The sequence below is a fragment of the Balaenoptera physalus genome (assembly GCF_965194825.1).
Source record: "Balaenoptera physalus genome assembly, chromosome: 14".
Lineage (NCBI taxonomy): Eukaryota > Metazoa > Chordata > Mammalia > Artiodactyla > Balaenopteridae > Balaenoptera > Balaenoptera physalus.
Window position 1 is genome coordinate 46,879,207 of NC_138893.1, and position 13,785 is coordinate 46,892,991.

Below are 13,785 nucleotides of genomic sequence, written 5' to 3' on the forward strand. Positions count from 1 at the left end.
TACCATCACCTGCTAATCCTGGAGGCTCTGAGTGCAATTACATTTCTAATCTAAGGGTTTACATGAGAATATAAATGAAAGGAACAGCTTCATTTGTATCCAGCATTCTAGAAGTACAAGTTTAAACTTCCCTTTGAATTTTCAGGCCCTCCACACACCAGATACACCCTAATTCACCAGTGTCCTGCTCGTGTGTGGCAGCACCAGGTAGGGTCCAATCAGGAAAACCTACCTGGAACCACTGCCATCTCCTCTACTGCAGACTCTATTTTGCCAGTGACCCGACTAAAATTGCATCAGCTTCCTAACAAGCTTGTCACTCTGTCAGCTACTATTGAACTTGGCGGGTAGCCAGACATAAAAGAAAAACAAAAACAACAACCCAAAAAAACCCATAGTTGCATACCCACCTCCCTCCCAACTACCATAACAGCAACCCTTCGTTATGTGTGCTAGTGTTTCAGAAAGTGGTTTTTACATTGAAATTATGGGCAATTCTAGACCAGTCTAGCCCAGAAGCATATGAAAAACAACAGAGTCTGAAATCCCATTGAGATCCTCATCTCTGATGACTAAAGCAGCCAGATTTGTTAAAGTTTCATTTTGTCAAGAAGATAAATGATAATAGAGAGCTCTGCAATCCCGCCTCTCAGGCAGAAAAACAGCTATTTTCAACTCTCCATCTCCATGGAAGGCCCCCTGTCCAGGATGTATGCATCTGTGAATACATGAGCATGTGCCCATTTTTTTAAAAAAAACTATACTGAGTCTTTTGTCAAAATGAGGGATGTTTAAACACCCAGCTTTCTATAGCTATGAGAACAGCACCTATCTCTTTAGAGGACTGCAATGTCCTCAAAATCTATCTCAAAATCTTTCAAAAATTCTCAGTTTCAATAAGATTACTGAACCATCCAGCTAATCCAAAACATCACAATGTGAGCTGTTTCGGTCACCAGCAAGGAAGTAGCCTGACGGAAGCAAAAGAGAATCCTGCTTCTTAAATAATTGGTAAATACACAGCTCTCCTAAGATGTTCTAGAGCTTTGGTTCAGAGAGGAGAGGAGAGGAGTAACTTTCATTATTTCCAACTGGTCAACCATAACCTATTATTTCTGCTATTTTTTTTAATCTCAAAGATTTTTTTATAAAACATCTCCAAGCTTCTTATACCCAAGAAAGAATCTCTTGTTTTTACTAAGAACTGAGTCAGTGAATATTAAAATGCAAGATGGCAGGAGAATCTGTAAGGCAGAGGGGAGCTGGCATAGTCCTGTGGCAGGACTCACAGGATGGCCAGAATAGAAGGACTTGGTCAAAGGCCCAAGTCGCACTGAGCAGGACACAGAAAGGACTTGGCTAGATCGAGACACAGCAGAACTGGAGAGGCATGATCCTTCAACAGGGTCAAGTGCAAGGTGCATTTGCCCCTACCTCCATACCCCTTCATAGCTTTGGAAGTTGGAAGGCTTGGATCACTTTCACCCCCCACCAGGCCCTGACCAGTACAAGCGAGCCATGTTTCCCAGGTGATTCACAACCTGCCATACAGCATCTCAAGGAACACAACGTCATGTGCAGCTCTCAACTTCTAGACACAATTTTGTTCTATCCAGAAGGTATTTCCTTAATTCTCCAGCAGTGCCTTTACGGAGTAAGAACTCCTAGCGAGTCTCCTGCAGCTTTGGGGTAGCAATTTGGAAAGTAGAGCAATTGGATATTGTCCTTCTAAAATATCATTCAATTAGGTCTTTTGTAATACACACAACTAAAGAGACAGCCTTACCAATTCTAAAGAAATGGCTAGTGCGTTTCATCAAAGGCACAGTAATGGAAACATTGATTCACTCCTCGCCACAAACATCTCCCTTTGATGCTGCAGTTACCTTAATCCTAGCACTTTTCATTTTCTCTAGAAGAAACCAGCACCTCAATGCATGCACATCAGAGAAGGCAGCAGTCTGAAATAAGACATTTGTATATCCATCTCAACCACCCTTGCATCTTCATTTGCTGCTCCGTAGCGCCCCTCTCCTTGACTCTAAACCCATAAATTACCCTGAAATAAAAACTCTGCTGTAAACTGGATGCCTGGATGATGTTTTATGGCATCTCCACAAATGTTGCCTGGGGCGTCATCGGCCTCCTCACACCATTTATTTAAAAGAGTGGCAGGGCACTGGTTAGAAACGTGATGGACCTAAAGAACATTCAGCCACTTCACACAAAAGATGTCAACAAGAAAGAGAACTTAAGGAAGAATACATCCGGAAATGTGCAGTGTGATTAGAGAAATCCATCAGCTCCCACTGCCACATTTCCAAATATTTTTACCAAGTGAAAAAGCAACCACCGAGTCAGAAAGTATCTTGAATGCACTATATCCACAAGGGAACTTCACAAGCAATGCCGTAGATGTTCTCAGTGCTGTGGAGTTGGAGAAAAAGAATAGTTCTTCTATAGACACGCAAGGCATATTGCATTTGGTTTATTAACCTCTTGGCATGAGACGTCTGTTGCCTCTAACCTAGCTTGTCTCTGCATAAGTAAAAACACGGGTTAAGGGTTCTGAGTTTCATCTAAATAAATTAGCATACCATTTAACATCCAAATGAATTTTTTTTTCAATGTATCTTCAAAATTCCTGGCTATACTAAGCATCTAAACTCACAGACTATCTGACATTTGGCTAAGTCTTTCATACAATATCCACCTGATGTCATGAAAGAAATGTATTTGCAATGGCTTTTGCTCTGCAAATGTCATGTGGGTGTCCTTAGGGAATTGCATTTAGCACCTGGAGCCTACCATGAGGCTCTATTAATGAGAGATATAAAGGTTATGTTGAAATTATTGTTTAAAGGTGCTGACATCTCACACACACGCGCACACACACACACACGCACACACACACACGCACACACACATTTACAAATTATATATTCAAATATATACTGAGGAGCAACTGTTTCAGGACTTAAGAGAGAACAGAGAGAGGAAGCTACTTCAACCAAGGTGATTCTGTAGATATCTCTATGCAATATAGTGTTCATAATTATCCATTTCCTTTCACTGATTGAAACATTGTTACATAATAGTTCGGCATCAAACACTGTACTAACGTTCTGGAGAAAGCAGGAAATACAAAGAAGAATTAAGTCTCTTAGGTATAAGTTGATCAGCTACAAAGGGCTCATTACCATAGCACCAATGCATTCATCCACTAATTCATTTGCCTAACAAATACCGATGATCAGTAAGTAGCAGGCCCTGTCCTAGGGTCTGGTGCTACAACTGTGAGTGAAACCAGGCACCGTCCTGCCTTCCTAGAGCTTGCAATCTAGTGAGAAATGCAGATGATACCAAATTCACATCAGTCAATGGAAAATCTCAACCGTGACAGGTACCCTTGAAGGGAAGGGTGCAGAGCCTTACGAGGAAGAACACCAAGGGGAATTTAACTTTATCAGGGAGTTTAGGGAAGACGTCCTGCAGAAGGGATGCTACATCTGAGATCTGACAGTGAGGAGGTTTGCTTTAGGGAAGAAGATCCCAGGCCCAGGAACGGGAGCAAGGGGGACAGCTGGGGCGGGGAGGGGACTGAAAGATGGCCATTGAAAGGGAAGTGCTAACAGTGAGTCAGGAGACAGGAGGAGGGACCAGACAAGGTAGGTGCTAATAGAGCCTACGGAGGACTTTGGTCTTTTTTTCTGCGAGTAATGAGAAAATGCTGAAGGAGTTTAAGCAAAGGCATGAAATCAAAAGATCTACATTTGGGAAATATGTTGTTCAGGTTATAGTATGAACACATACTACAGGAAATATTAAGGATACCTCCTAGGTTTGCAACTAAATGAATACAATTAGGGAATACTGGAAGAGAACCAACTATGCTGGGGGAAGGTCAAGAGTTCATCTTTGGAATATGTTGAGTCGAGAAACTTTTGAGATACACAGGAGACAAGGTCAAGTACACAGCTGGATGTATGCATCTGAAACTCAAAGGGGAAGGACTCATTGGGCTACTCTATCTTGGATGTACTTTTAGAAAATAATGAAATGGACATGTTGGAGGCTTCCCTCCCTTTGCTAAATTGAGAACAATGGTTATATTCCAATTCAAAGCAGCAGGTGTGAAGGGATATTCCTAGACTCAGAGTCTGGCAGCAAGCATCCAAGCCCTGGCTCCTCCAGCTACTAGCTGAGTGTGTTTGAACCAGCACCTTAGCTTTTCTGCACCTCTGTTTACTATAGTCTCCATAAAATTATTAAGGATATACATTTCCTACTTACAGCACAAGGTTGTTTTAAAGGTCAAATGAGTAAAATCATAGAGAAAACTATCTCTAACCTGTGAAATGACAAATAACATTGTCAATAAATGAAATATATCTGCCTGCATACGTTGATATGAAAGACTAGAAAGGAAAGTTAGTTAGCTGCAGACACAATCAACTTGGTTGGAAGGATACAATGTCACTGAATCCCCTCCGACATTTGGATTGACTAAGCAAGTGCTTTTCACCGGGTGGTACCTCAGTGACAGGACATGAATGACAGCAGTATTTGTTCACCTTTTGATCCAGACTGTAGGCCAGCACCCAGTCCTCTTGCTTGGGGTGAAAGAGCAGACTCTGGATATAGAAGGTGAGCCGGTATTTCTGATAGGTTGCCCCTTCATCTGAGCTGATCAATATGCTGCTCTCCATCTCAGGATCACTAAGAAGCATGATCTAAAGAAAGGGGAGAGGAGAAAATACAGACAGAGTTAGTAGGAGAGAATAAATACAAGAAATTAAAGCATAAATATAAAGTCCTCTGTACTTGTATATCACAGCACAGAAAGGGGCATCTGGGCCTCTAGATGAAATATTGGTATTTTTCTTTCCCAATTTAGTCCCTCATTGCTGAATTGAGCTAAAATACTGTTCAAGGCTAGGTCTGCATACAAATGAGGATTCATTTTTCTGAGGTCCTTCTTTTAAATACCTTCATTTTTGACGTTTGTACTTGTACCTTTAAGTACTAGAAGTTTGTTCCTGGGGTCCTCTGTCCCCTGACCTTAGGACCATCACACCTCTGCCTCCTCATCGTCCCGCAGTCAATTCTCATGTCACTCTTCATCACTCTGCTGGTCTTACTGCTCTTTAGTCATGAAAGAGATCCCACTGTTTCGTTCTTTCTAAACTGTCTTCGTGATTTAATTGATTTAAGTGGTTTCATGACCCCTTTGCTCTAGATGTTTTCCAAAGCACACATCCCCAAAGGCCTTTGGGACAAATATTGATGCTCAGGAAAGTCTGTCGTCCCCAAGCCCAATGGGCAGGGTGGTGTAGTGAAAAGGCTTCGGCACCTGAAAGAGCACGTTCAAGTATCAACACTTCTCTGTCATACTGTCACCTTGAAAAGCCACTTAACCTCTGGAGGCCTTGGTTTCCTCAACAATAACTGGGTCTGACAACACAAGAATTGGCTTTGAATGCCTGATAGTGCATATTTTTGACAAGTGATAGCTATGGTTACTATCGACCTCTCAGGATTTAAAAGCCCCTCCAGTCAGGGCAATTTGACTTCTATTCACAGGACCTCAGTGGCATTGGTCTCACTAAAGGTGTGAGTGATTTTCTAGTATTTAAATCCAATAAACACTGAGATACTCAGACCTAGCTGTCCCTTAGTTAAACGCTTAGCAGTCTTTGTTACCACTGACAATTCCATCCTTCTGGAAGCATTTTCTTCCAGGGGCTTCTGTAACACCATACTTCTCTGGTTCTCCTTTCTACCTCTTTTGAATACTCAACTTTCTCTGATTACCCTTATAATATGGCCACTCCTCAACCCTCAGTTTTGACTTTCTTCTCTTTTCACTCAACACACCGTTCCTCGGTGACCACTTCCACCCTCACTTCTATTTATTTTTTTCATTACCACCTTTCTGGGAACATCTCGTAAATTAAATGTCAATCTGAGGTCTCCTCTGACTTTCAGACTTGAAAACTCAGCTGCCTGGTGCCTTCTTCTATTTGGATGTCTCACGACACCTGACACTCAGCATGCCCCAGGATGTACCTCATCCAAGCCCTCCTCCTCCCCAGTTTTCCTGGTTCAGTGAGTGTCTCCACCAACCACCCAGCCCATGTGAAGCCAAATGCCCAACACCATCTCTAACTCTGTTTTTCCATTCACCTCCTATAATTAATTAGTCTCTAAGCTCTGCGTATTTTACCTACTAATTAACTCTAAAATCAGATCCGTTCTCTCCTTGCCCATTGTGATTGCCTTAGTCCAAAATGTGACCATCTCTGTATTGGATTCCTGTAAGACACCCCTCGTCATTTTCACAGCTTCAACCAGTATCCCCTCCAATTCACTTTGCACACTGTGGAAAGAATAATCTAAAACCATTCAATGGCTTATCTTTGATCTTCCTATATTCTAAAATTCTTAAAATAGCCTGATAGGATCTGCCCCTTGTGTATGTGTTTGGTTCCACCAGCAACAAAGACCTTTTGACCTTTATCACCCAGCTCAACCCAACTTCTTTGAATTTCCAACGTTTGCCCAGTGACTGAATGAGCAAATGAGTTTATTTCCTCTTATAATTTGTCCTGTCTTGGGCTGTACCGCCACCAGTTATTAGGGCTACTACTACACACAGTCTGCACCATGGGGTCCAAAGTACCAAGTAAAGTCAAAAAAAATTTCCATACCTTATAAAATAAAACTATGGAATACTAGGATTTTAAAATTTTACCCATAGTATACATTAGTATTATGAGGTAAGCTTTAAACAAATTCAATGCCTTTAACTGCTAAGATTCATAGTTATTTTCCTCTTTTATTCCTTTATAGCTTCCAAGACAAGTCTACTTTCTTTTTCTCAAATACTTGCTTTGGCTTCATTGAAATAAGTTATTACTAGTTATCAGCAAATTTCTGAGAAATGGATGCAGTATCGTTTTTTTTTTTTTTTCCATTCATGTGTGAATAATCTAGGGGAAAAGCTCTGCGATGGGTTATTCATAGACAATAACTTTCTCCTCCCTTGGCACTGTGAAGGGTAGGGAATACTGGTAAAAGCACCCCTACTGCCCTTGAAAAAACCTAAGAGGGGCACCCATGCTCCTTGCAGAGTCTGCAAGGACAAGTATACAGGGAAAGAATGAAGCTTTCATAACCACCCTCTCTTGCTTCCCGGCACGTACCGATGAGCTAAATAACAGGCAATGAAATCATTTCTCCCCTGGTGCAGAGAAATTAAACTGCTTATTTTATGCAGGTATAAAGAAGCTTCATGCCTATGATTTTAATTAGAAGATAAGACCAACATCATAAATGAACTTTAGTTTATATGCCATGAGTTACAATATACTGAATAAGGGTTACCATCAAATATCTAGTGCAATGTACTCTCTTCGTCCAGCCCTGTTTCTTCCTGCACACACACTACATACTTGCATACACAAACACATTAATCCACACATAAATGAGGCATACATGTGTGCACACACATGCTTACACATATATCGCTGTGGCACATATATGCATGCACACATACAGAAATACACTTATATATAAGGTGTATTGAGATTGTGTGTTGGTTTTAGGGTGCTTTTGTTGGCAAGAGGACATTTTTATTGCAACCTTTCTCTGACATTCTCATCAGAAATCCTTTTTTTTGCATATACCCTGAGAAAACCATAATTCAAAAAGAGTCACGTACATGGACGCAACCTAAGTGTCCAATGACAGATGAATGGATAAAGAAGGTATGGCACATATATACAATGGAATATTACTCAGCCATAAAAAGAAACAAAACTGAGTTATTTGTAGGGAGGTGGATAGACCTAGAGTCTGTCATACAGAGTGAAGTAAGTCAGAAAGAGAAAAACAAATACCGTATGCTACCACATATATATATGGAATCTAAAAAAAAAAAAAATGATTCTGAAGAACCTAGAGGCAGGACAGGAATAAAGACGCAGACATAGAGAATGGACTTGAGGACACGGGGAGGGGGAAGGGTAAGCTGAGACGAAGTGAGAGAGTGGCAGTGACATACATACACTACCAAATGTAAAACAGCTAGCTAGTGGGAAGCAGCGGAATAGCACAGGGAGATGAGCTCAGTGCTTTGTGACCACCTAGAGGGGTGGGATAGGGAGGGTGGGACGGAGATGCAAGAGGGAGGAGATATGGGGATATATGTATATGTATAGCTGATTCACTTTGTTATACAGCAGCAACTAACACAACAATGTGAAGCAATTATACCTCAAAAAAGATGTTAAAAAAATACTTTTATATACTTTGATATCACTGGCAGTGTCTGTATTCAATCCTAGTGTATGAGAAGAATGGAAGGAGGGACGTAGAAACCTACATGTTTTGGATTCCTAACCTGTGCTGGGCACTTAACAGGGTATTTTATCGAAACCTGAAACAAATTATGTGACATATCATTACTTGCATTTTACAGGTAAAGAAACTGAGGCTCAGAGGAGGAAAGCAACTTGCCTATTACCTCCTCTGATGGACTCAAATGCCACCACCTCTTGCCACACACATACACACTAACACTAATGCTTTTCTGGACCTTGAAATCTTAGCACTTTGTGCTTTACCCAGGGACAAGGGAATGTCAGAGAAGCAGCTCTTTATTCTTTTTTAAGCAACTCTAAGAAATCCACACACCAAAAAGCAGTTTCAAGAAAGCCCCTTTCCTCCTCTGACTCATATCCACCTTTGGTCAAGAGGACATGAAGAATTAAATGAATAGGAAACCAAAGGAGAAACAGAAAGTTAGTGCTAAAAAAAAAAAAAGAAAGAAAAAGAAAAAGAGGGAACCATAATATTAACATAAATACAATCAGAAAGCAAAGCCTCAGCAGAAGTTAAGCCTCAAGGTAAAATATGTATATTGTGTATGAATCTACGTAACTACTTCTATAACTACATATATAAAGAAAATCATCCCATGCACACCAAGATTGTTACTGGGAAGAAGGGATTTCAAAGGTAAATGCCAAAGAGGGCAAAGCAGGTAAACTAAGTGAACAAAGCAGATAAAGCAAAACAAGGAGTGGTAAGAACTATGCCGACATGGAAAGTACACACCTTTCCTTAAAACGTTTAAAATGAGATTGTTACAAAAAAACTTTTACTCACATTCAATATGTCTTTAGACTGAATTTATGAAATAGGAATGTGACTCTTGGCATAGTTATGACAGTTTGATCCTACAGACCCAAAGAAATTTACAACTCTTGCCTTTGAATCTTTAATTGCAGGTATATACATATAAAACTTAGGGCAATACCTGTTAAGACATCTGTGAATTCTGCATTTATGTGATTTTGCTAATATGAACAGGGAAGAGTTCCCACTGGAGATTTTTTGTTTTGTTTTATTTTGCTTTTGCTTCAGTTTGCTTTGATTCTTTATCTAGCTTGTCCTGACACAACATCTGCAGTGGGTGTATGCACGTGCTGGAAGAGGAGAAGGGGGTCTTTCATTTTGGGTTGAGCAGAATTGTTAATGCCATAGGATCTGGGGGCAGGTGTCTTGAGTTCAAATCTTCAGTCTGCTACTTTATGTGTAAACGTGAGGATATTACCCAGTTTTTCCAATCAGTTATCTCATTTATGAAAAACACAGATAATAATTATATCTAACTCACCAATGCTCTTGAGAGGATTAAATGAGATAATGATTAAAGAGCTTAGCACAGGGCCATAACGGCTAAATAAACATGAACCTGGATCTATAAACCACCCAGGATAAGAGCACAACTGAAGTCAGAAGTGATGCCAAGCAGGTTGGAGATTTGGGGATTATTTGCCTCCCTCTTGGCTCCCTGAGTTTCGTAGATAAAAACCAAAGGGATGGAGAGCCTCCCATCAACCCTCTTAGATAGCCTCAACCACCAGAGGGCAGACAGCAGAAGCAAGAAAAACTACAATCCTGCAGCCTGTGGACCAAAAAGCACAGTTACAGAAAGATACAGAAGATGAAAAGGCAGAGGGATATGTACCAGATGAAGGAACAAGAAAAAACCCCAGAAAAACAACTAAATGAAGTGGAGATAGGCAACCTTCCAGAAAAAGAATTCAGAATAATGATAGTGAAGATGATCCAGGACCTCGGAATAAGAATGGAGGCAAAGATTGAGAAGATGCAAGAAATGTTCAACAAAGACCTAGAAGAATTAAAGAACAAACAAACAGAGATGACCAATACAATAACTGAAATGAAAACTACACTAGAAGGAATCAATAGCAGAATAACTGAGGCAGAAGAACGGATAAGTGACCTGGAAGACAGAATGGTGGAATTCACTGCTGCGGAACAGACTAAAGAAAAAAGAATGAAAAGAAATGAAGACAGCCTAAGAGACCTCTGGGACAACATTAAACGCAACAACATTCGCATTATAGGGGTCCCAGAAGGAGAAGAGAGAGAGAAAGGACCAGAGAAAATATTTGAAGAGATTATAGTCGAAAACTTCCCTAGCATGGGAAAGGAAATAGCCACCCAAGTCCAGGAAGCACAGAGAGCCCCATACAGAATAAACCCAAGGAGAAACACGCCGAGACACATAGTAATCAAAGTGGCAAAAATTAAAGACAAAGAAAAATTATTGAAAGCAGCAAGGGAAAAACGACAAATAACATACAAGGGAACTCCCATAAGGTTAACAGCTGATTTCTCAGCAGAAACTCTGCAAGCCAAAAGGGAGTGGCATGATATACTTAAAGTGATGAAAGGGAAGAACCTACAACCAAGATTACTCTACCTGGCAAGGATCTCATTTAGATTTGATGGAGAAATCAAAAGCTTTACAGACAAGCAAAAGCTAAGAGAATTCAGCACCACCAAACCAGCTCTACAACAAATGCTAAAGGAACTTCTCTAAGTGGGAAACACAAGAGAAGAAAAGGACCTACAAAAACAAACCCAAAACAATTAAGAAAATGGTCATAGGAACATACATATCGATAATTACCTTAAACTTGAATGGATTAAATGCCCCAACCAAAAGACATAGACTGGCTGAATAGATACAAAAACAAGACCCATATATATGCTGTCTACAAGAGACCTAGGGACACATACAGACTTAAAGTGAGGGGATGGAAAAAGATATTCCATGCAAATGTAAATCAAAAGAAAGCTGGAGTAGCTATACTCATATCAGATAAAATAGACTTTAAAATATAGAATGTTACAAGAGACAAGGAAGGACACTACATAATGATCCAGGGATCAATCCAAGAAGAAGATATAACAATTATAAATATATATGCACCCAATATAGGAGCACCTCAATACATAAAGCAACTGCTAACAGCTATAAAAGAGGAAATCGACAGTAACACAGTAATAGTGGGGGACTTTAACACCTCACTTACACCAATGGACAGATCATCCAAAATGAAAATAAATAAGGAAACAGAAGCTTTAAATGACACAATAGACCAGATAGATTTAATTGATATATATAGGACATTCCATCCAAAAACAGCAGATTACACGTTCTTCTCAAGTGCGCACGGAACATTCTCCAGGATAGATCACATCTTGGGTCACAAATCAAGCCTCAGTAAATTTAAGAAAATTGAAATCATATCAAGCATCTTTTCTGACCACAATGCTATGAGATTAGAAATGAATTACAGGGAAAAAAACGTAAAAAAGACAAACACATGGAGGCTAAACAATACGTTACTAAATAACCAAGAGATCACTGAAGAAATCAAAGAGGAAATAAAAAAATACCTAGAGACAAATGACAATGAAAACACGACAACCCAAAACCTATGGGATGCAGCAAAAGCAGTTCCAAGAGGGAAGTTTATAGCTATACAAGCCTACCTAAAGAAACAAGAAAAATCTCAAGTAAACAATCTAACCTTACACCTAAAGAAACTAGAGAAAGAAGAACAAACAAAACCCAAAGTTAGCAGAAGGAAAGAAATCATAAAGATCAGAGCAGAAATAAATGAAATAGAAACAAAGAAAACAATAGCAAAGATCAATAAAACTAAAAGTTGGTTCTTTGAGAAGATAAACAAAATTGATAAGCCATTAGCCAGACTCATCAAGAAAAAGAGGGAGAGGACTCAAATCAATAAAATCAGAAATGAAAAAGGAGAAGTTACAACAGACACCGCAGAAATACAAAGCATCCTAAGAGACTACTACAAGCAACTTTATGCCAATAAAATGGACAACCTGGAAGAAATGGACAAATTCTTAGAAAGGTATAACCTTCCAAGACTGAACCAGGAAGAAACAGAAAATATGAACAGACCAATCACAAGTAATGAAATTGAAACTGTGATTAAAAATCTTCCAACAAACAAAAGTCCAGGACCAGATGGCTTCACAGGTGAATTCTATCAAACATTTAGAGAAGAGCTAACACCCATCCTTCTCAAACTCTTCCAAAAAATTGCAGAGGAAGGAACACTCCCAAACTCATTCTATGAGGCCACCATCACCCTGATACCAAAACCAGACAAAGACACTACAAAAAAAGAAAATTACAGACCAATATCACTGATGAATATAGATGCAAAAATCCTCAACAAAATACTAGCAAACAGAATCCAACAACACATTAAAAGGATCATACACCACGATCAAGTGGGATTTATCCCAGGGATGCAAGGATTCTTCAATATATGCAAATCAATCAATGTGATACACCATATTAACAAATTGAAGAATAAAAACCATATGATCATCTCAATAGATGCAGAAAAAGCTTTTGAAAAAATTCAACACCCATTTCTGATAAAAACTCTCCAGAAAGTGGGCATAGAGGGAAGCTACCTCAACATAATAAAGGCCATATATGACAAACCCACAGCAAACATCATTCTCAATGGTGAAAAACTGAAAGCATTTCCTCTAAGATCAGGAACGAGACAAGGATGTCCACTCTCACCACTATTATTCAACATAGTTCTGGAAGTCCTAGCCATGGCAATCAGAGAAGAAAAAGAAATAAAAGGAATACAAATTGGAAAAGAAGAAGTAAAACTGTCACTGTTTGCGGATGACATGAAACTATACATAGAGAATCCTAAAACTGCCACCAGAAAACTGCTAGAGCTAATCAATGAATATGGTAAAGTTGCAGGATACAAAATTAATGCACAGAAATCTCTTGCATTTCTATACACTAATGATGAAAAATCTGAAAGAGAAATTATGGAAACACTCCCATTTACCATTGCAACAAAAAGAATAAAATACCTAGGAATAAACCTACCTAGGGAGACAAAAGACCTGTATGCAGAAAACTGTAAGACACTGATGAAAGAAATTAAAGATGATACCAACAGATGGAGAGATATACCATGTTCTTGGATTGGAAGAATCAACATTGTGAAAATGAGTATACTACCCAAAGCAATCTACAGATTCAATGCAATCCCTATCAAATTACCAATGGCATTTTTTACGGAGCTAGAACAAATCATCTTAAAATTTGTATGGAGACACAAAAGACCCCAAATAGCCAAAGCAGTCTTGAGGGAAAAAAATGGAGCTGGAGGAATCAGACTCCCTGACTTCAGACTCTACTACAAAGCTACAGTAATCAAGACAATATGGTACTGGCACAAAAACAGAAACATAGATCAATGGAACAAGATAGAAAGCCCAGAGATTAACCCACGCACCTATGGTCAACTAATCTATGACAAAGGAGGCAAAGATATACAATGGAGAAAAGACAGTATCTTCAATAAGTGGTGCTGGGAAAACTGGACA

The 13,785-nt window shown here is 39.5% G+C and overlaps 1 protein-coding gene across 4 annotated transcripts in view; it reads right to left on the bottom strand.

Moving 5' to 3' along the window:
• Nucleotides 1-13,785, bottom strand: part of SORCS3 (sortilin related VPS10 domain containing receptor 3) — a 610,389-nt gene that overhangs the window by 278,344 nt on the left and 318,260 nt on the right. For all 4 annotated transcript variants that reach the window (XM_082425089.1, XM_082425088.1, XM_082425091.1 and 1 more), the window contains exon 4: nt 4,575-4,733. In XM_082425089.1, the coding sequence (XP_082281215.1) occupies nt 4,575-4,733 (159 nt within the window). The remainder of the gene's footprint in view (nt 1-4,574; nt 4,734-13,785) is intronic.